At 41.1% G+C, this 23,507-nt stretch overlaps 2 protein-coding genes across 9 annotated transcripts in view; one reads left to right on the top strand and one right to left on the bottom strand.

The window, feature by feature from the left end:
- Positions 1 to 4,317, top strand: part of MOSPD1 (motile sperm domain containing 1) — a 35,889-nt gene extending 31,572 nt beyond the window's left edge. For all 4 annotated transcript variants that reach the window (XM_072627385.1, XM_072627386.1, XM_072627387.1 and 1 more), the window contains one exon: positions 2,566 to 4,317. In XM_072627385.1, coding sequence (XP_072483486.1) covers positions 2,566 to 2,597 — 32 coding nt within the window. In that variant the 3' untranslated portion in view covers positions 2,598 to 4,317. The remainder of the gene's footprint in view (positions 1 to 2,565) is intronic.
- Positions 4,318 to 4,747: 430 nt separating this feature from the next.
- Positions 4,748 to 23,507, bottom strand: part of LOC140516414 (P2R1A-PPP2R2A-interacting phosphatase regulator 1-like) — a 67,482-nt gene continuing 48,722 nt past the window's right edge. For 2 of the 5 annotated variants that reach the window (XM_072627368.1, XM_072627369.1), the window contains exons 11-13: positions 11,601 to 11,625; positions 7,626 to 7,672; positions 4,748 to 7,500 (exon numbers count right to left, since the gene is read on the bottom strand). In XM_072627368.1, coding sequence (XP_072483469.1) covers positions 7,462 to 7,500; positions 7,626 to 7,672; positions 11,601 to 11,625 — 111 coding nt within the window. In that variant the 3' untranslated portion in view covers positions 4,748 to 7,461. The remainder of the gene's footprint in view (positions 7,501 to 7,625; positions 7,673 to 11,600; positions 11,626 to 23,507) is intronic. The other 3 variants (XM_072627370.1, XM_072627377.1, XM_072627376.1) reach the window with 2 other exon arrangements.

Raw genomic sequence — 23,507 nt, 5'->3', positions numbered from 1 at the left:
AGCTACACATCTTTTCTCCTTCCTTTTGTCTGTTAGTCTTCTGGAAAGAGAAGTTCTATTCACTGTACCATTTCCTTAGCCTTTACTGACAGCCCATGGACTTCCTCTCCACTACTTGACTAAAAGTGCTCTCTCCAGGGCTGTTCCACAGGGCCCAGAGGCCGAGTAACATGGCCTTTCTGCAGTCTTTCACTCTGACCTCTCTGCACAGTTCTATAATGTGCACTACCATGTCCTTTTGGGCAGATTTCCCCACTTTGGCATCCAGGACACTGTGCTAATTTGTTCCTTCTTCAAGTTTTCTGGTGGTGCCTTCTTTGCCTCACTGTCCTTACTTTCTGTTCTACTTCCTAATGTTGTACACACACACACACACACACACACACACACACACACACACACACACACTCACTCTCTCTCTCTCTCTCTCTCTCTCCCTCCCTCCCTCCCTCTCTCTCTCCCCCTCTCCCTCTCCCTCTCCCTCTCCCTCTTCCTCTCCCTCTCCCTCTCGCTCCCCCTGTTAGAAAGAGCTCCTCTGGTCCTGACTGAAGCTATCACCTCTATGAGAATGGCTCCCAAGGTTACATCTTCATCCCTGACTTTCTTGAACTTGGGCTCCACATCTCCAGATGGACATTAACATCCTACCTCACCTCCAACTCAACATATTTCAAATGGGACTCCTTGTCTTCAGTACCAAAGATGCTTCCCTTCCAGCTAGTTGGCATAGGGGATAGAATTTGGGACTTGGAATGAGAAAGACCTGAGTTTGAGTCCTTCCTCAGATACTTCCTAGCAATGTGATCCTGGGCAAGTCATTTAACCTCTCTGTGCCTCAGTTTTCCCATCTATAAACTGGAGATAATAAAGCACTTACTTCACAATGTTCTTATATGGAGCAAATGAATTAATATGTATAAAACCCTTTGCCAACCTTGAAGTGCTATATAAATGTTAGTTACTTTATTGTTATTATTGCCCACACACACCTTTTTGTCAGTGGTATCATTATTTCCTCACTCAGAGTCTTGGAATCATCCCTGAATCTTCCTTTTTTTCCCCCATATTCTGTTAGTCATCAAGGCCTATTGATTTCTTCCTTCATACTGTCTTTTTAATCTATTCCTTTCCATTCATCCCTCCCCACACTAATTCAGGCCTCATTACCTCAAGGAATAGTATAATGGAAAGACAATTTGCTCTGGAGTCACAAATCTCACCTCTAACTCTACCCATGACCTTGGGTAAGTCACTTTACCTCTGTGAACCTCAGTTTCCTCATTGGGAAATGAAAAGGTTGTACTAGATGGCCTCTGGGATTCCTTCTGATGACCCTATGGCTGGAAAATTGCAGTATTCTCTTCAGTGGGCTCCCTGCCTTGTTTCTGCTGCCTCATAGAGTGCTTTCAGATTGACCTAACATACTACTTTGCATGTATTATTTCCCAGTTAGAAACCGTCAGTAACTCCCCATTACCTATAAAATGCAAGCTCTTCAAGACTGGCTTTCAAGGCATTCCCCACTCTAGCTCTTCGTCTGTCTCTTCCCCTTTCAGCTCCCAACCTGCTCTGGCCAAACTAGGCCACTTTTCCCCGAATATGGCAAGAATGGGAGAATGGTTGCACTGGTGTGCACATGCATCCACTTGCCTTGAATGTACTGCCTTTGCATATCAAAGGCTTTGGTGCCTTTCAAGGGTCTGCTGAGTTTCTTACCTCTGCCTTGAAGCTTTGATAACTGTGCCTTCTAGGAATACTCACTTTCTGTAGCATTTACTGCGTACACTTGGCAAATGCCCTCATGCTTTGTTTCCATACATGCCCTGTTTACCCCAAATAGAGTAAGATCCTAAAGGCCAAGGACTACCCTATACCTCTCTATATCCCATACCTTATTCTATCATATATCTCTGTGCCTACTGCATAGATCTGACACCAATAACATATATGCTGATGATGAGATTCTGTCTTCTGGCATCTCTGGCACTACTTTTCCAAGTCATGTCTATTGTTATGGCAGTTGTGCCAGTACAGATGGGCAAATGTGTTTGTTGTTGAGAATACTATATCCAGACATCCCTTGGTCTAGTTCATTCATTGTCTCTCTGGTTTCCCATGCTGCTGTGGCTCAATACATCCATCGTCTGGTAGCCAACCTTTGGTGATGAGCTTATTCACACTTGGCCAAGCCAATCCTGTATGGTGATCCATACCTGTGCTCGAAGCTTGTCCAGCTTGGCACGGGAGCTGCCCGAGCTAGCACTGGCCTGGCACAGCCCTTCAAGAGCCCAGAAGGTAGGAGGAGGCATTGAAGCAGGACTTTAGAGGAACATTTCCTGATGTAATTAACCCCACCCAGTGGCTGCCCTTTGTTTTAAATTGAATTTCTTTGTGTAACACAAATGTGATTTCAGCTAAATTCAATTTACTTTGACTTCTTAGTTGAGTGCCTCTTCCTATGTGTGGCTGCTTTAATCATTTTAAGTCTGAACAATCTCTCTTTGAATGGGGAATTTCCGTGAAATGCCATTTCTATAAGACGGGGTCTTCAATTTTGTCTTTCAGGTCTTATTACAATGGTTATACTCAGAATATGAACAAGGGCGAAAATTGACTTTGGAAATAATTTTACCTTCTTCACATCATCATGACTGTGGACTGCCTTTGATTCTCATTTGGCTCATTAATATGTGACAGAAAACCTATCAGTGATTGAACATAATTGCAGAAGTGTAGTATCTCTATATCTTGATCTTTATGTCTGTTGAGATAAAGATATACACACACATATATCTGTATAAATTGATGTATAACTTGTATTGGAAGGACGCTGGCACATAGTGTTCATCATGTTACCGAGACCTGTGATGGTTTTGTTGAGTGACTTCTATGAAATGATTTGAAGAAACTGTCTTTTTATATCAATACCTTGTTGTACAAAAGACTTTTATTAAAGCAATGTTTGTTATTTGATTATCTTTCTCTAATTCACTTTGATTGTTAAGGTCCTGTTTGCCCTCAGGGTTAGAGGATTAGAAGGCTAAGCTGATGGAAATGAAAACAACAACACAATAAGTGTGTTTATTCTCTCACTGTAAGCATTAATGTTAGAACCTCTGCCCTCTTAGTGTTTCTAAAAGTGGAATTTAAGTTAAGAATATGTGTGAAATACAATATATAGGCCCAGGGAATCCCAGATGTCCTAGGGTCTCACTGAATATCCAAAGCAGCTGGTTCACCTAGTGAGCTAGCTAGGTAACCAGTTGGATGGCAAACTTGAAAGCCGCTAAGGTTTTTATCAAAACAGCCATTGGTGTGGCCATCCGGGAGGTCTCTTTCTTTGGCCTAATAGGCATCCTAAAAGGAAGCCAGGTATTAGGTTAGCCTCTTGGCCCACTGGCTTTTCTTTCGCTTTTCAATGCTTTATTTATGTGAATAGGCAGAATAATGACTACAGCCTTTTGCTAGCCCTTGTCCCTAAGCGTCAGACCTAAGCTGGGTTTAGCAGATTCTGGGCTGTTTGTTTGGTTTGGGGATTATTTGCCCTAAAAACCTAGGTGTGGGAACTGTTCCATTTCTGTCAGGTATTTTCTAGCAGTCAGGAACTAGTAGACACCAGATTTTGAGCACGCACATTTGGTAGGGTTCTTTTGTTCTTGAAAAAGATGTCTTCCAGGCCTTTTTTACAGACCATGAGCATGCCTTGCCACAGTAATGTGTTCATCGAGTATGTTAGCATAAGCCTAAACATATAGCTGATGGTGATTTTTTGTAGGAAATGGTACTTGGCTTCTAAAAAGCTTTTGTGTATAATCTTTTGTAGGCCCATTGTCGGGGGGGGGGGATCCAGTTTCTAGGATATATTGTTCATGTCCATAGCACTGATCATGTCATGTCTGGAAAAAAAAAAAGCACATGAATGTAATCATGGTGTTGTGGCTGAAGGGCTGGCCCTGGAGTCAGGGAGATCTGAATTCGAATCTAGCCTCTTCCATGTCCTAGTTTTGTGACCCTGGGCAAGTCACTTAACCTCTCTGAGCCTCAGTTTCCTCATCTGTAAAATGGGGATAATAATCATACCTACCTCACAGGGTTGTTGTGAGGATCAAATGCGAAAATGGATGTAAAGCATTTGCAAAGCATTATATAACTGTCAGTTATTATTTTCTGCTCTGAACTTTGTAAAGAATCTGGAAATGATTCTGATTTCTCTGCCTAGCTCAAGTCACCACTCAAATGTGGATGAAAAGGCATATGGAGGAGAGAAATGATTTAAAGACAAAAATAAACCATATCTGAATTTTACATTTAATTAAACATTTGTTTTTGGTGGTCCTTTTAATTTTGAGCAGCTCCAAGTTTTATGTATCTTATAAAACAGTTATTCCTGAGTTAAATGTGGAAAATAGGAACACTGAGGTATATACAGAAGCTAGAATTGACCTGGGCAGCTTAATTTAGAATAATGAGGCCACAGCACACAGAGGGACCTTAGAAATCAGTCATTTTCCAGAAGGGGAAACTGAGACCTAGAGAGGGAAAGTAACCTGCCCAACGTTGTGGACAGTAACAAGTAATAGGGCCGAGGTCTTAACCCAAGTCTTTTACTTTAGATCCAGTGCTCTCTCCACTGTGCCACACTGAGGCAAATGCTAAGTGTCCTGGGGTACCAGAGGTGGAAGAAAGAGAACCTGCCCTCAAGAATATTATAGTCTTCTTGGAAACACAAGGAAGAGGGTGAAAGAGCCACCAATTCAACAACCATTTATTAATACCAAGACAAATTTGTCAGACCTCTCAAGAAGTTTACAATACTGACAATATGTAAACAGATAAGGAAATATGAGATGATTTGATGAAAGAGAAATCACTAATAACTGAGGGATCCGGAAAAGCTTTCTGTAGGAGGCAGCTCCTGAGCTAAAGATTCTAAGAGGTGAAGGGGAAGTAGAGAGAGTGGCCAGGCCTGGGGGACAGCTGTAGGTGGGCCAGTTGGGCTGTAATGTAAAGAGATGAAGGGGAGTCATGTAAAATCAGCTTGGAAAGGAAGGCAGGCTGGCCCAACTGGGTGAAACCCATACTCTTATTAGGTGCCAGGCACCTTGTAAGATACAAAAAAAAGGTAAAAACATGACTCTGACTTTCAAGAGGCTCACTTTCCAATGAGTTTAACAACATGCAAACAACTAGGTACATACAGGATATATGCAGTGTAAATCAATCAATCAATAAACATTTATTAAGCACTGCTTTGTGCCAGGCACTGGGCTAAACTCTGGAGGTACAAAAAGAGACAAAAGACAGTCCCTGCCCTCAAGGAGCTTATAATCTAATGGGCGAGAATGTAAACAAATAGAGACACAAAGCAAGCTACAAATAGGATGAATAGGAAATAATTAAGAGAGGGAAAGTACTGGAATTCAGAGAAGTTAGGGAAGGTTTCCTATAGAAGGTGGGATTTTGGAGGGGAGGCACTAAATGTGGGGAATCAGAAAGACCTCTTGCAGAAGGTGGGATGGATATGAACGGAGTCTTGAAAGAGGCTTTGTTGTTCAGTTGTGTCAGACTCTGTGACTCCATTTGCGGTTTTTCTGGCAGAGATACTGGAGTGATTTGCCATTTCCTTCTCCAGTTCATTTTACAGATGAGGAAACTGAGGCAGACAGGGTGAAATGACTTGCCCAGGGTCACACAGCTAGTAAGTGTCTGAGGTCCAATTTAAATTCAGGAAGACGAGTCTTCATGATGAGCTGGAGAAGGAAATGGCAAATCATTCCAGTTTCTTTGCCAAGAAAACCCCAAATGGGGTCACGAAGACTCAGACCTGACTGAAATGATTGAACAACAAACAGGTATGGAATGTTGGGTGTGCTGTCAGGGTGGAATGTTGATTGGCTTTGCTTAGCTGTTTTGTTTCCTTGTTTTGTTTTGTTTTTGTTTTAAATTAAACCTGAGGAAGGCTTATTGAAGAAGGGAGGATTATGAGGGGTGGGAGATGTGGAAATGACCAAATAACAAAAGGCATTTCAAAGGAAAGAGAGCATTCCTAATCTTGAGTAGAGGCCGAGATGAGTAGGGAATCTTTGAGGGAGGGGCCATGAGATGAACAGTCTGGCTAGAGGTAGGACGTACTGGGTGTCAAGAGTACTAGAAAAGAAGCTGTCTGATATCTTTCTGAAATTTTTGTAAAACTTCTCAGCTTTTGATTTCCAAAGGAGAAAAATCAAGAGAGACTTCAGTTTTAAGTCCTCCCTCTGACACTAGTCACATGAAGTTGGGTAAGTCATTTCCCTTTGGACCTTGGTTTCCCAATCTGTAAAATGTAACATGCTATTTACTTCATAGATGACCTTAAGTGGCCATATCTAGGAAACAAGAAACATATACTAGTTTTCATAGATTTAGAACTGGAGGGGATCTTAGAATTTATCTAATCCAACCTCCTCATTTTAGCCTTGAACCCAGTGACACTGGTGTCCTGGCTGTATCCACCTCCCAACTTTGGCCATTTTTTCTGGCAGTCCACCATACCTGGACTGCTCTTTCTCCTTAGCTCTGCCTCCTGACTCCCCTGGCTTCTTTCAAGTCCCAGCTAAAATCTCCCCTTCTACAGGAAGCCCTTCCTGGTCCCCTTTAACATGAGTGTCTTTCTTCTGTGGATTATTTCCTATTTATTCTATGACTTGCTTGTACATAGTCATTTGCATGTTGTCTTCCCATTCAGTTGTAAGCTCCTTGATGGCAAGGGCTGTCTTTTGCCTTTCTTTGCATCCTTAGCACTTAGCACAGTGCCTGGCACATAGTAAGCACTTAATAAACGTTTATTGGTTGACTATTTATGCATTTTTCAGTGAGCTGTGAAGTTGATTTAGGGGCAAGATACATTGTGTTTCTTATCTCGAATGCAGACAATTTTTCTTTCAAGCAATATAGCAATAAAATACTTCAAATACACATTGTCAGTGGGAAAAGAACAAAGCCATCTTAAAGGCAGCAGGTAATCAAAAATCTAATCAGGAAAGAGGGAGAGAAGCAGTTGTCACCAGGGAGAAATGATTCATTCTGAAAGCAGCTGGCAAACAGGAAGCCCGCAGCAAGAAGTTGGTCTGCTAATACTTGTAATTAGCTGTCCCTGCAGGTGGATCTGACATTTCAAAGTGCTTCTGCTTGCGTCTGTCCCAGTTTCAAAAGGGCGAAGTGTTTCGTGACTTGGGATTTCTCAGAAAGATTCTGGGAACAACGGGCCCTATGACAAGCTTTTATTTATGAAAGGTGAGGTGCAAAGCATACAGTAGGTAGCAAGAGATACCCATTCGTTTTTCAACATTAATTCAACCAGCACTTCTCAGGTGTCTACTCCGTGCCAAGCAGTGTGCCAGTTGTTAGAAACACAGATAGTGGCAGCTAGGTGGTGTTGTGGCTTCAGTCCAGAAGACCTGGGTTCAGATCCAGCTGTTTGCCTCAGTTTCCATCTCTGTCAAAAGGGGATGATAATAGCACCTGCCGCCCAGGGTTGTTGTGAGGATCAAATGAGACAATTAAAAATTTATAAATATTAAAGTGTTACATAAATGTCAGCTATTATTTTTTTTTAAATATTGATATTTTATTTTTATATCACCTACATTTCCCAAGACAATTTTCTGCCTTCCCCCTTCCACAGAGTCAACTCCTATAGAAAAAAGAGGGAGAAAAATTCACCAACTAACCATGATACAGAAACAAAAAAAAAAGACTGATATTATACTTAGTGTTCCAAAGCCAGCCCCCCATCTCTGCAATGGAGCAGGAAGGTGTCTTCTCATCAAGCTTGGTCATTAAAATTTGGAATCATTTAGTTTTGTGTTATTCCTGTTCTTTACTCCCATTTACATTGTTGTGGATATTGTGTGGACTATTTTCTTAGTTCTGCTTACTTTACTTTGAATCAGTTCATATAAGTCCTTCCCATACTTCATCATTTCTTACACTACAGCAGTATCCCACTATTCATGTATAATAATGTATTTATAGGATCATTGATTTAGGGCTAGAATAGACCAAAGAGGCCTTTAAATTCCCTATTTTATACTTGAGGAAACTAAAGCACAGCAAGGTTCAGTGACTTGTTCAGGACCATACATGAAGTATGTGAGGAGCTATTGGAAGTCAGGTCTTCCTGACTCTGTGTCTATCACTTTATTCACTACAACAGGCTGACGATCTTTTAGCCATTCCTCAATGGATGGACATGTACATCAATTCTAGTTCTTGGAGAATATAAAAAAAAAGCTGCTATAAATATTTTGGTCTATATAGGGCGTTTTTTTCATTGTCTTTAGTACAGATGCCCATAGGTGAAATCTCTGGGTCAAACGGCATGGATGTTTTAGTCACTTTCCCTCAATAAGGCATTCATGTAATACCAGCTATTATTATTGTTATTAAATGCAAAACCAAAAGACCTCACCCTCAAACCAATTACATTCTGAGAGGGAGGGATATTGTTGGGAAAGGGAGAGAACATGGACCCAGATAAATCTTATGTAAGTAAATACAAAATATGTACATATTAAATACAAAGTAATTTCTGGGAGGGGAGGATGAGGTTGAAGGGTAGGAAGTGGCACTTGAGCAATGAAGTTGAAAGAAGGCTAGGATTCCAAAAGCTGGAATGGGGTACTGACTGTGCAAAGGTATGGAGGAGAAAGATGGAACTGGAAACATTTACTCAAATAGGCCAGTTAGGATGGAATGTAGAGCTTGAAGAGAGTAATGTATAATTCATTCCACAAACATTTATTCAGCAACTTCTATGTAGGCTCACAGAGAGGCAGAACAGCATTGTGAATGAATAGGGGGCTGGTCTTGGAGTCAGGTTCTGGGTTCGAGTCCTACTTCTCAAATATACTAGCTGTGTGAAGAGGCAGATCACTAAATCTCTCATTGCCCCTAGGCAGCTCTTTATCCTTGAGCTCTAGAAAAGTTACTGATCTGTACCGGCGGAAAGCATTTCCACAGGGGGGAGTTTCCACACAGATCTTCCCTCTGGGGAGACCTGGACCTGCAATTTCTCACGTGTAGGAAACTCCCTTTGAGGAAATGTTTTAGAGCTAGAAAAGACCTTGAGGTCATGTAGTCTAAGCCCTTTGTTTGACAGATGAGCAAGTGAGATCCAGAGAAGATAAATGACTCGTCCAGTGTCACAGCAGTCCTGAATAGACCTAGGCCTCCTTTGACTGCCAATCCAATGCCTGGCTCATTATACTGTACTGCCTCTGCAGGGTGCCCCACTAGGCCCTGAGGATGGAAATCAGACCAACAGCAAGATTTCTGCACTGAAGGAGCTGACAGCTAAGGTGGGGGGAGAGCAAGGATGTATACCGAAATAAGTGTTAGAGGAGGTCCAGGGTATCCAGACAAAATGCTAGAAGAAAATCTGAGGAGGGAGAGATCACTTTCAGATGAGCATGGGGGCAAGTGGGGATCAGAAAAGGAGGAGCTCCCGGGGCAGCTGGCGCCTGAGCTGGCCTGCAAGGAAGAGAAGGATTGAGCAGGTAGAGCGGTGGAGGGAGGGTGCTCCAGGCATGAAGGCTATTCTGTGCACCCTGAATGTCAGAGGTGGAGGGAGCCCTTCGCAGTCATCTAGATGCCAATGCCCTCCATTTTACAGATGAGGGAACTGAGGCTTCAGTGGCCCATTCAAGATCCAAAGCCTATATTTCTTTGTTTCTTTCCTGTACCATTTACAAAAGAATCAGAGATTTCAAGCTTTTAAGATCTGATATTTAAAAGGAGGGGGAAAAAATCTGTTAAAACATCCATTTTAGGTTGATTTGAAAGGAAAGCTGTGGAAGCCTGGCTTTAAGAGGATGCAATGAATGACCAGGAACAGACTACAGTGGGAGATGATTTCATTAGGAAAATATTTGTAACACCTATAAGCTGGGAGCAATAAACAGCATGCCACAGTAGGACATTGCTTCCCAGGAGGAAATACCAAAGAGAATAAGGAGCTAATCCAGCAAGGAACAGAGAAGTAGGAGTCTATTCACAGGTAGGGGAAAGTGGGGAGAGAGAATCAGCATTTAGATAGCACCCACTATGCACGGGGTACTATGTGTGCTAGGCGCTCCTTACAAATTTCTCATTTGATCAAAGACCCCATAGTGAACCAAGAGCAAAAGGATGAATTTGATTCAGTAAACATTTATTCAGTGCCTACAGTGTGCAAGGCACCAGAAAGTCACAACCTCTCAGTGCCTCCAGAGAAATGTCTGAGACTTTAAGGTATAGGAACTGCCCATATGCATAGGTGGAGGGAGTTTCCACACTGGAAGGTCTCAACACTGATGAAATCCTAGTTCTTGACTTGCTAACCTTCCCCCAGCCCCCTGTCATGTGCCAGACAGAAATGAAATAGGCTCTGCCCTTAAGGAGCTTATCAAATGCATTTTGAGAAAGATTTATGAGACTACAGAGAACAGAGAAAGGAAAGTGAAATAAAATTAAGATGACCCATCCTTTTAGTTTTCATCTAATTTCATTTGGCCTCTGTCGCTGGCAGACAAATTAAGATAGAACCTTGGAGTTAGAATGGACCATCAAGCCCAAGCTCTGGTTTTATGGTAGAGACTGAAGCTCAAAGATGGAAGAGATTGTCCCAGACCCACCAGCGAGGAAGGCAGAACTTCAACCCAAATAGGATATTAGAGATGTAAGAGACCTCTGAGATCCATCTGCTTGAATCACCTTTTGTAGCAGAAACTGAGGCCCTGAGAAGGGAAAGGACTTGTCCAAAGGCACAAAGCTCAGTGGCAGAGCCATGCAGAAGCCAGTTCTGACCATAAAGAAAAGAGAAGGTATGCCCAAGTGGAATGAGCTGCCCTCTCCTTGGGGGATGCACTTGGTAGTTATATTACAATGGGAAGTCCTTTCAGGTAGGGGTTGGATCAGAAGGCCACTGCGATCACAGATGGGCAAAGCACTTGGATTTATTTGTATACGTGTTAAAAAAAAAGAAGTATGTGCTGAATCCTGGGGTGGAGTGGGAGTGGTGCACACTGGGATGGGATGGCTGGCTGGCAAAATGCCCAAGTGTCCTTGCTATGCTGATCTCTTTTGAGCTCAGTGGATAAATATTAAAAATCCACAATCAGAACTATTTGCACATCATTATTTTCACATGAATAATCAATGCCAACTACAAGAGTCAGTGACAAGAACAAATTGGTTTCAAGATACGTCTAGATATAGATGTAAGCGAAGGCAGCAATGAACTTATTTTTCATTGTAAGTTATCAGCATCCCTACTGAAGGAGACTTTTGAAGGAATTGAAGGAATATTTCACTATCTCCCTTAACTATGTAACCACTGCTAGTCAAAAGTATGCAGTTGGAAATGAGTGTTCTTCAGTAACACATGCAAAGCATTTAAAGTAACAACAACAAAAAAGGAATGCTGATTGGTCTCATGTAAGGAAAGTTATTTCTGGAATTAACACAATTCAAACCTTTCACTAAGTTGTGGCAGCACTCTATAGAGAGTCTAAGTTTGTTCAGGTCAGCCTATAATTCAATTCAAAAATCAATCCATTTACAAGGATTTGTTAAGTACTCACTGTGTACCAGGTACGGTGCTAAACCCTGGGGATACAAAGAAAGCAAAAACAGTTCCTGTCACCCTGAGGGAGGGTAGAAGAGACAGCATGTAAATATAAATAGGTAGAATACAAGATAAGTGCTAGGTGGTGCTATGGTGCAGAGTGCTGGACCTGGAGTCAAGAAGACTCATCTTCCTGAGTTCAAATCCAGCCTCAGACACTTACTAGCTGTGTGAAACTGGCAAGACAATTAACCCTACTGGCCTCAGTTTCCTCATCTGGAAGATGAGCTGGAAAAGGAAACAACAAACCACTGCAGCATCTTTGTCAAGAAAATGGGATCAACTCTGGACATGATTGAAATGACTGAACAATAAAAACAAGATACACAGAGGATAGATGGAAAGTAACTGTAGTAAATATTTAATACATGCTTCCTCCTGTTGCCACTGGGAAACCCAAACTGGAGTCATCTCAGGCTGGAGCCAGAATCATTCCATTTTGACAGTTGTTGGAAGAGATGTGTAAAGAGTTCCAGAATCACAGAACCTCAAAGCTGGAAAACACCTGAGAGGTCATCTAGTCTAAAGTATACCTGTACAAAAGTCCCTGGTATAACACCCCAAATGGTCCTCAGCCATTGCTTAAAGATCTCCAAGTGAAGGATATCCAAGACCTCCCAAGGCAGCCCAGTGCACTGTGGGATAGCTCTGGATGACAGGAAAGAGGCCACATGTGGCCTCCAGGCCACAGGTTCCCCCACCCCTGATCTAGGCTATAGGGGAAAGGTCTCCAAGCCCCCAGAATCAGAACCCAATTCAAGATGTTTCTATTACAACAGATAGAGGGCAAGCCTTGGGGTGAGGAAGTTACTCATTGGCTGTGTGACCATTCGCAAGTCACTTATATTCTCAGTGCTACTGGAAACTAGGGCTATAAATTGTCGACAATCGTGTAACAGCAGTAACAACCTTAGGAGAGGAGGGTTTCCATACTGGGACTTCTCTATATAGATGAAATCGTATGTCAAGACCAAAAAAAAAAAAAAAAAAGACAATGACTAGCTGCTGGATACTCCTATTTCTAGAAATGCCTTAACTTAGATTTACAAAATGCTTTCTTAACAATAACTCCATGAGGCAGGTAGTGCAAGGATTTTTGGGGGGGTGGGGTGGGGATGGGGAGCAGGAGAGACCACATGTGTTTCACTGGTATAAGGAAATCCCAGGAAGGAAACTCCCTGTACTGATGTAGATCAGTACCTCTCTGCTACTTATGGTCTTAGAAAGTTGCCTGGCACATTGCTGTTGCAGAGGTTAAATGACTTACCCAGAGCCACATACCCAGTATGTATCAGAGGCAAGACTTGAACCCAGGTCAGCCTGCCATCTTTCAAGCCATCCATCCCATGCTCCTTCTTGTAAGAATCATCACATTTTTACAAATTAGAAAATGAAGACACAAGAAAGTGAAGGGCCTTGACCCCAGTCCCAAAGTTAGCAAATCTGAGAGCCAAGATTCAAAACCAGGTGTCCCAACTCCAAGTATGGCATGCTTTCTACTATCCTAAATATAGCCATCTCCATTAAAAACTGGTGCAACCAGTTGCTTCTGATGGCTTAAGTCAGAACAATGAGGCCAGTGTCCTTGCCTGTAAAGTGGGGATGCTACATTCACTCCATAATATTCCAGGGAGGCCTTGAAGAGAATTGTTAACTCTAAAGGCCAGCTAATTTAGCATTGTGTAGGTCTAGACTGGATGTAGCTATACAACAAGAGATGAGGCTAAAGTCTCTCCAGTCTCAATAGAAAGTGCACTTTAGCTCCCTAATCACCTCCACAGCTAGCCAAGTTAATTAGGGCTTTTCTTTAGTTTTCCGATCATTATTTAAAGGAAAAAAACACAAGAAAAGCAATCTAAGGCATTAATGCCACAGTCCCTAGTTTATCAACAACTCATTAGGTCTCAGGAACTTCTAATTTCTAATCCTGGGCTTAGCTTATTAGACATCCTTTTCTCTCTGATAAGCTCCTGGGCATCTCATTAAGCTTCAGGTGATTTGGGGTGTCTTGAGGATTAGTTAAGCCTTTAGCAGGAACTGGACAAAACTGTTGTTTAGCTCTGAGAGCCAGGCAATCCACCATAGGGTGTCCAGAACACTTGGGAAAAGTCAGTAGGGTTCATATTGAACCTTTCCTAATTTTGAAACTAAGAATTGTACAAAATTCTGTTTCTATGATAAGGTTGACGTCATGGCTACCACAAGACAGCAGGGAAGCTACTTCTAAAGGACTTTCCAATATTCTCACTGTCACAGCATTGTAGAATCCTAGATTTGGGAACTGGAAGGAACCTTTATGCATTGATGGCTAGTAAATGTTCAATGACCAGCTCAAATGTATGTATGCTAAACTTTAAGGTTTAATTTGCATTATTAGCATTTTCTCCATCATTTTCTTAAGTCTAGACAATGGAAAGAAGAAATCAAGCCCTGCTTTGTAGCACTTATGATTTCCAAGGTGTAAGTTCTGACACTGAAAATTTAGCAATTGGTTCTCCAAGCCTGTTTGAACTGGCTATAGCACACCCCTATCTTTGTGGTCATCTAGAGTCCACCTCCCTCATTTTTACAATGGAAAGCTAGAGCTCGGATGAGTGACTTGACGAAGGTCACACAGACGTTATCACCCCAAGTGGAGAGATGCCCTCAAGTCTGACAGTTCAGGAGAGGATCTCCACATCTCAGATACATGGCCGGGAAAGATAGATGTTTGCTATTTATAAATATCAGATGAAATAATATACATAAAAGTGTAGTGAAAACAGTAAGAAGTGTTATCTAAATGTGAGGCGATATTATTCAGACTATATAAGCTGAGAGACTGAAGAGAAGGTATCTTCCCACTGTTATCGCATAGCCTCTAAATGAGTCACCTTCTTTGAGGCCAAGTTTGGTCATTATCATTTCAGAGCACTCAGTTTCAATTTGTTTTTTGGTTCCTGTTTTTTGTATTTACATCATTGTGGTCATCATTTATATTGTTCTCCTGGCTCTGTTTACTTCACTTTGCATCAATTCATATCAGTCTTCCCAAGTTTCTCTCTATTCACCATATTCATCATTTCTTGTAGCACAGTAATATTCCATTATATCCATGTAACACAACTCATTTAGCCATTCCCCAAGGGATGGACGCCTAATTTGTTTCCAGTTCTTTGCAACTATAAAAAAGTGCTAATGTGAATATTTTGTGGCCTTTATTATAATGGGGGGACTGGCAAATGAGTGCCCAGTCCTTGAAGCATGTGCTTCATTTCAGTACATGGAGCATTCACTAATATCTGCTGTCTGTTTCCAATCCAATCATTTCTGACCACAATGATTCAGGGTTTGGTACTGAATGATGATGAAAAATTTAAGGGATTAATCACTCAGAAGTTGCTAAATATTCATATAAAAGGTATGACCCACCTATTTTTCAGTTGTTGTTTCTTTCCCTTGTTAGCGTTGAGTGATGACTGCTTTGAGCTGCTGGATAAGGGATGGCAGCTAACCACCTTTCCCTATTCAGTTGCCATACATCCATCAGCACATAGTACTTTGCTTTCTTTTGTGGGTATTCTTTCCTGATGTTAGGTGATGGGAGTTCCCGGGCAACTTTCTGAATTCTGAAGAATTCTGGGTCAGGTTGCAAAAGAGGTCCTGCCAGCAACTACGGTGGATAGGAGATTCCACCAGAGGCAGTCCCAATGACCCCAGGTGTTAAGAAGTGACTGAGTAGCAACCTTGATATGAGTGCACCTCAAGCAGCTACCTCATGGGCATTGTAAGGATTGGAGAGATTGCAAGGTAGCAGCTGAGTGGCTTAGTTCAGTAACAGCCAAAGTCAGTGAGTAGCCCGAGCAGCAGCCTGATGACACCTGGCATCTTACCCTTCCCTGGCACCTGAGCAAAAGAGAAGGAAGAAATACTAGCAGTAGACAGACTCAGTCCAGCAGTGCTCGAACCTGTCTGGTGGAGATGCCATGCCCTTTGAAGAGCCAGCCAAGAGGAACATCCAAGAAATTCATCCATCACTCATGCCATGCCTTGCAATAAACTTCATGAAGGGAGAAAAGGACTTGCAGGACTGGAGTTCGGTAGTAGCTCTTTGCCACATATTCTCTCCACAGGTGCCTCACTACCACTGTAGTATAAGTTTGAGCTTGTGTGCCCAGAGACATTTTGTGTGCAATGGGAGAGGAAGTCACTGGTTTGGGGAGAATGTTTTGTACCAATTGTTCTTTCTATATTTTCTTACTAAATCCCTTTTCTAAAAGTAATAGACTGGATGACTGATTCATAGTAAGGAACCTGCCAGTGATGGCTCAGGAGTGACAGTACTAGGTAGTCATTCACCCTCTCAGAACCCCAATATCTGAACATGAGTGCCGAGGAGTAGCCACAGAAAAGATACTATATCATTACTAACATTCTTGGGCCACATACCTAGCAGTAGAATCAAAGGGAATAGATATTTTACTCACTCTCATAGGAAATTCCAGAATGTTTGGACCATTTCAGAACTTCAACAGTGCAATAGGGTTAAGGATCAACCAAGATGGGTAGAATAAGAAGCAGTGTAGCCCAGCTCTCCAAACAACTGCTCCAAGGAAACTCTCAGACAAGTGCACGATACAATAATGATCAGAAATCAAAGAAGAAGCCACAAAAGATCACAAATTTGACCCATAAATAAGTAAACAGGACAGGAACTATGGGACAGGAGTGGGCCAGTATCTCTGAGAATGGAAGAAGGGTGCAGTGTTGTCCTTCTATAAGGGATATGGGATCTGGTCCCCTGGGAGTGGATGGAAGAGAGCTAGTGTGCTATCTAACCCCAGAGGCAGGACATCAGATAAGAAGGGCCCCTAAAGGCCCGCCAGAATTATTTAGAGCCTAGCCTAGAACACAAAGTCCCCATCCAGAAAGGAAGACTGGAAGAATGAGTAAACAAAACTAGAAAAATGATAAAGCACTATTATAATGCCTGAGATTCCCAAGACACCAACCCAGATGAGAAAAACTCTAAAACACTTATCAACAAAACCTCAAAGAAAAAACACAGTTTGGCCACAAGATCAATTAGAATTCCCAAGAGAAATGATGCAAGGGTTTTAAAAAGACATTTTTCAATGATATAAATGAAATGAGAAGGCGGAAGGAAAGAATTATGAAAGAAATGAGAGTTATGAAGAAAAGACTTGGAAAGAGAGTTAACAGCTTAGCACAACAGAAAAAAAACCCAATCTTACCCAAATTCCAGACTCCTTGAAAATTAGAATGGACCAAACAGAAGTTAATGACTCCAAGAAAAAATGATAAATAGTAAAACAAAGTTAAAAAGTTGAAAAAAAAAGAGCTGAAAATGAAAAGTATAACATATAAAAAACAACTGACTGGAAAATTCAGCACAGATAATACCTGAATCATTGTACTACCTGAAAGCCATGACCAAAAAAAGGGCCTGTTTATCTTATTTCAAGAAATTGTGAAAGTGCCCAGATATGTGATAACAAGAGGGCAAAGTGAAGATAGAAAGAATCTACCGATGACTCCATGATGGAAACCCCAAAATGAAAACTCTGAGGATCATCCACAAGAGCTTCCAGGTCAAAGAAAAAAAAAACCATGACAAACAGCCTGAAAAAAGAGCTCAAATATCAAGGAACCACAGTCAATCTGGCACAGATGACATGATGGTATACTACTATAAATATTTTAGTGTATTGAGGAACTTTTTTTATTGAGGGCCTCCTTGGGGTATCTACCTAATATGGAGTCTCTGTGTCAAAGAGTATGGACATTTTAGTCATTCTATTTGCATAAGGCATGATGGTGTTCTTAGAGAACCTTAGAGAGTCAATTAAAAAGTTAATCAAAATGATAACCAGCAAAATTGCAAGATTAAAAATAAATCCACACAAACCATCAACCTTTCTGTATATTACCACCACCAAAACCCAGCAGGAAGAAAAACAGAGAAATACCTTTTAAAATAACTACAGAATGTATAAAATACTTGCATGTTTACATGCCATGACACACAAAGGACATATATGAATAGAACTATAAAATAACTACACAAAGAGAGATTTAAATAATTGCGGGGGGGGAATATCCATTGATCATGAGTAGGTCTAACCAATATAATAAAAATGGCAATCCTACCTAAATTAGTTTTGGAGGAACAAATGTCAAGAATATAAAAGGAAATAATGAAAAGAAAAAGGGGGAGAGAAAAGGGCCTAACAGTACTAGATCTTAAACTATACTACAAAGCAGCAATCAACAAAACAATTTGATACTGTCAGTACCAAAAAGAGAGGTCAGTCAGAGGAAAAGATTAGGTACACAAAATACAGAAGCAAACAAACCTGGTAGTCTAGTGTTTGATGAACCCAAATAGCCCAGCTACTGGGATAAGGATTTACTATGTGATAGAAATTGCTGGGAAAACTGGACAGCAGTCTGGCAGAAATTCCATTCAGACCTCACACCATAGACCATGATAAGCTCTAAATGGATAATGACCCAGATAGAAAAGATGACATCATAAGCCAATTAGAAGAATAAGGGAGAAATTACCTTTTAGAACTATGAATAGGAGAAAAGTTCATGACTAAACAAAGGATAGAGAGGATTATAGTAGGTAAAATGGACATTTTTCATTACTTACAATTAAAAAAAGTTTTTCTACAAACAAATTCAATGCAACTAAGATTAGAAGGAAAACAGTTAACTGGGGAAAAAAAATCTTTGCACCGAGTTTCTCTGAAAAAGGTTTCATTTCCAAGATATATAAGAAACTGAATCAGATTTATAAGAATAAGATCCATTCTTCAACTGACAAATGATTTAAGGATATGATAGTTCTCAAGGGAAGAAATTCAAGCTAGTCATATGAAAAAATGCTCCAAAGTCACTAATAATTAGAGAAATGCACATTAAAGAAGCTCTGAAGTTCTACCTCATGCCCATGAATTTGGTAAAGTTGACAAAAAAAGGAAAATTACAAATGCTGGAGAGTTTGTTGGAGAAAGACACATTGATGCACTGCTGGTGGAGTTGTGAATTAGTCCAGTCATTCTGGAAAGCAATTTAGAATTATGTCCCCCAAATTACTAACCTGTGCATACCTTCTGGCCCTATGAGGCTTATGTACCCCCAAAATCAAAGAAAGGGGTTCTATATGTGCAAAAATATTTAAAGCAGTTCTTTTTGTGGAAACTACAGAGGTCACTGTTAATTGAGGAAAGTCTGAACAAATTATGGTATATGGATGTAATAGAATACTTTTGTGCTATATGAAATGATGAAAGAGATGGTTTCCAAGAAATCTGGGGAGACTTGCATGAACTGATGCCAAGCGAAGCAAACAGAACCAGGAGAACAATTTATATTTTAATGTCATTATAAAAACAAAATTTTGAAGGACTTAAGAACACTGATCAGTGTAGTGATCTTCAGTGATTCCAGAGGATCAATAATGAAGAATATGAAAATCCCCCCTCCTTATTGAGAGATGATGGACGAATACACAAAATGAGACACACATTTTTGGACCTGGCCAACACAAGAGTTAATTTTGCTTGACTATACTTCTTTGTAACAATGATTTTTCTTTCATTCTTTTTTTCTCCCATGGGCCAAGGGATATGGGAGGAAGAAAAAAGAAATACTTAACAATTAAAGAAAAAAAAAACAGTGCCTTAGTGTGCCTGTTTTCCCATGACCCCTTTAACATTAATTATTCTCATCTTTTGTCATCTTTGCCAGTTTGCTGGGTGTGAGGTGATACTTCAGAATTGTTTTGATTCATATTCCTTTTATTGTTAGAACATTCTTTGTTGTTGGAACATTCTTTCATACGGTTGTTAGTTTGTAATTCTATTGAGAATAGTTTGTTCATATCCTTTGACATTTGGGAATGGCTTTTCTTCTTATATATTTGTTAGTTGTTTATGTATTTTTGTATCAGACCATTATTAGGCCGTATATCAGATCATAATATAAAGACTTTCCCCCAAACAACCCCTTCCCTTCTCATTCTACTTGTATTAATTTTATTTTTGCAATTTCCTGTAATTGAAATGATCTGTTTTATCTTTTCTGATCTTCTACCCTTTGTTTGATTAAGAATTCATCCCCTAGCTGTAGCTGTTAAAGGTATCTAATCTGGTTATCTTCTAATTATTTTGAATAGCGTGACCTTAATTATTCAGGTCAGGTATCCATTTTTAGCTTATTGTGATATATGGTATAAGATCCAATCCCTTTGATTTTATAGTGGAAACTGAGACCCAGTGAAGAAAGGGGGCTCAGCCAAGGTCACAGTTAGTCAATAAACTGGGACCAGACATGTAACTTCTCAGAGTCTCAGGGAAAGGTTAAAAAATACTGCGGTGGCTAGCAGCAATTTCACAATCTAAGGGCAGCTTTGTGGGATAAGAATTGTGAAATGTGTCCACAGGAGGTAGAAGAAAATAACCAGAATAACACCTCTGCAGCTCCCATCTGTGCAATCTACCATTTGGGGAGAGGGAGAGGAGAAAAGCAAAGGCAAGGAAAGTTAGCTGAATTTTCTGGAAGGCAGCACAGCCTCCCCTAATGTCAAACATAGTGGAACATCCCACTGCAGTCATATAGAACCCTTCATTATTGATTCCTGGCTCACCTTCAGGCTCCTTGCGCAGTGGTTTCCATGGAAACCATCAGGTTGCCAGGGTGATCATTAAAATCACTTCTTGGAAATTCTCAGTTCATCTTAAAGTGGTATATGTCCTGGTTTGTCTCTGCCACTGCTTTTAGTTTATTCTTAATTTCTGTAGGTGTCCTTGTATACCCAAAACTGTCAGGTTGGGGCATTTGTTTTTGAGGCTAAAAAGCAAGGTAATTGTTTTCAAAACGGAACTATAGGAACATAAGATCCCTGAGGGATCTCAGAGGCCATCTAGTCCAAATCTTGCATTTTATAGATGAAGAAACTGAGAGAGATTGTGAGTGATTCAGGAAAAAGTCTGAATGGTTTTGACCCATTCCATATCTTATATTACTTTCCCTCCCTTCCCCTGCCTTGCACTGGGGTTAAAATGGGGATAATAATACCACCTAACTCCTAGGATTTTTGTGAGGCTCAAATAAAATAATATTTGCAAAGCATTTAGCACAGTACTTGCCAGAGTAGGTGCTTAATAAATGCTTACTCCCCTTTTTATTCCCTCCCACACCCCCACTTCAAAACATAATGGCCAGCTAACTTAATCTCAAGTCTCAATTTGCTCATCAATAAAATGGAGATAAAAAATCCCTGCATAATCATGTGGGCCCTTTTGGCATCATCTTGGAGGCCATTTCCAAACCATGTTTCCAGCCCTCAGGCTTCCATACTCATCTTTCTAATCTTTCTCCAACCAAAATGTTGGACTCTACCCTTAGAACTATCCTGGGCTCTAACAACACAACTTTTGCCTGATTTTGCTGGGAACCAGGCTTCCCCTTCACTTACTGGACATTTCCAAACCATGCCACTGGGCTCATCTGCTCATATTCCTCATCACCCTCCTACCAGAACAATGGATTTTGCCCCTGAAACCACCCTAGGGGAGGTTTTGCCTTACTTTGAACACAATTTGGCTTCTACATTACTTTCTGGCCATTTAGGAACCATACTGCCTGGACTTGGGCTATTCTCTTCTTCCTCTTCTTTTCCTTCCCATTGGAACCTTAAATTCTACATCTGGAAATACCTTGACTATCTCCTAGGCCTTATATTGCTTAGAACAAAGCCTCCAAATCACTTCCTGGCCAATTCCATCTCATTATGCCTGTACCCCAGCCCACTATCCTCCTCCTCCTTCCCATCCCTCTCCCCTCAGTCCCTTGAATTTCACCCTTGGAACCACCCTCACCTTCAAGCCAATTCCCACTAGCTCCATACCATGACACTTGTACTCCAGTCATCATCCTCAATCTCCTCCCATCAGAATCTTTGACTGTGACCTTAGAACACCCCAGGCTCAGAGAGAACAGGTATCCCCTTCTACTGGCCCAAATTAGGCTTCCATATCACTTCCCAGTCATTTCTAAACCATGCTACCATGTGCATCCCCCGCTTTCCCACTTCCTTGCTCCCTTTTATGTACTGTCTTCCCTCATTGGATTGGAAGCATGTTGAGATCAAGGACTGTCTTTTTTCTATTTGTATCCTCAGCTCTTTAGCACAATACTTGGCACATAATTAAAGCTTAATAAGTGTTTTATCATTCATGTGTTCATTCTTGTGGGTAGGGCCAAATGGAAACCCTAGGCTTCCTGAGCCATCCTATGTAATTAATATAAAACAATATTGGCTCCCATGAGGGTGAGCTATTTCCTCTTGAGTGATGGAGATGAAGGTCTTTCCTTTCCCAGCTCCCCTTACTACAATCCTGTGGGTCTGTGTGGAACACAGAAGGCATCTATTGGCTTTCAGCGGACTCCTGGGAGCTTAATAATATCATCGTATCTTCTGTTGTGATATAATGTTATCGTATCCACATTGTATCCATTCCTGACCTTATTGATGTGGTGGACCAGATCCAGCCCAGATACCTGGTGAGTGTTTTGAGGTTAGCTACCTCTCATCAACACTTTTTTCTCTGTTTCTGTGCTGTGACTAGTCAGAAGTCATTTCCCTTCACCTGGAAAAAAGTCCAGTATACTTTCATTGTCTTTCCCAGGGCTACCTGAACATTCCCTCATACTGCCAGGCTAGTGGGTAGAAGTCCTGAGGCTTCTTTCCCTGAGGGCATTGATGCCACTACACTGATGACATAATGTTGACTGAGCTGGATGAGGTCACTTTGCCAGAGACCTTAAATCTGATGGTGGCTCACATGAGGGACAAAGGGCATGAGATCAACCCCAAGAAAACCCAAGTGTTTAGCCTTGCTCAGTCAAGTTTCAGGAGGAGGAGGAAATACAATGGACAAGTAGAACCTAGTTGTTTCCAGACTCAATTTAGAATAAGCTAATGATACTCTTCCATAATCTCTGGGTTTTGGAGAACTTCCATTTGCTCACTGGGTATCCTGAAACTCTCTGGTCATTCCTGATTCCATCCTTGACACAGAGTCACCTAGTCCTCAAGATCCTTGTTCTCTCAAAATGCTCCATACATCCTGGAGAAATAATTCAAGTTCCTTCCTTTTCCCCAGGATGATTCAAGCAAATTCTTCCTGGAAAGGGTTTGGGGAACAAGGGGTAGCACTGTTGGGAGATGTTTTACTTTCTTTTTTTTTGCACTTAATAAATGTTTATTTATTTATTAATTGATTGAATACAAGAGTTTGAAAACAAAGAATGGACTGTAGAATACGCAAATAAGAGCAGAAGTGAAATCTCCTTTGATGGGAAGACATATTTACAATTATAATTTTCTCAACATTTTCTTTGCTTTACTTTCTAATGACATGAAGAAGGTGAAACTGTCCCTGCATAATTATGGTGAATACGGAAGGGGGACCTCTGATTGACTTAGGGCAATCCTGAGTTCTTGGATAAAGGGGAGTCAGGGTCCTTATCTAGTCCTTCTCAAAGAAGGTAGGACTTCAGCATATGTATTTGGTATTAGCCCCACAATGGGGTTCCTAGGGAGGAAGACATCCTCACTAGTGGACTGGGAAGCAATGAGAGGTAGCAACACTGGCATTAGGACAGGCTATATGCAAGGAGTAGTGGCATCTTAGCTACCTTACTACAGATGACCCTGACCCATGAGGAATCAGGGACTGTGCTAGAGGAGTCATCAGCTGTGCTCTGGTACTGATGATCCTGGTGCTACTGGTGTTCTTTGTTGCCTCTTCACACCGAGACCTGCTGCAATGAACTACCAATATTGTGT

The sequence above is a fragment of the Notamacropus eugenii genome, chromosome X (genome assembly GCF_028372415.1).
Source record: "Notamacropus eugenii isolate mMacEug1 chromosome X, mMacEug1.pri_v2, whole genome shotgun sequence".
NCBI classification, from domain to species: domain Eukaryota; kingdom Metazoa; phylum Chordata; class Mammalia; order Diprotodontia; family Macropodidae; genus Notamacropus; species Notamacropus eugenii.
Note: the sequence above shows the minus strand (reverse complement) of the source record. Positions and strands in the feature narration are given on the sequence as shown.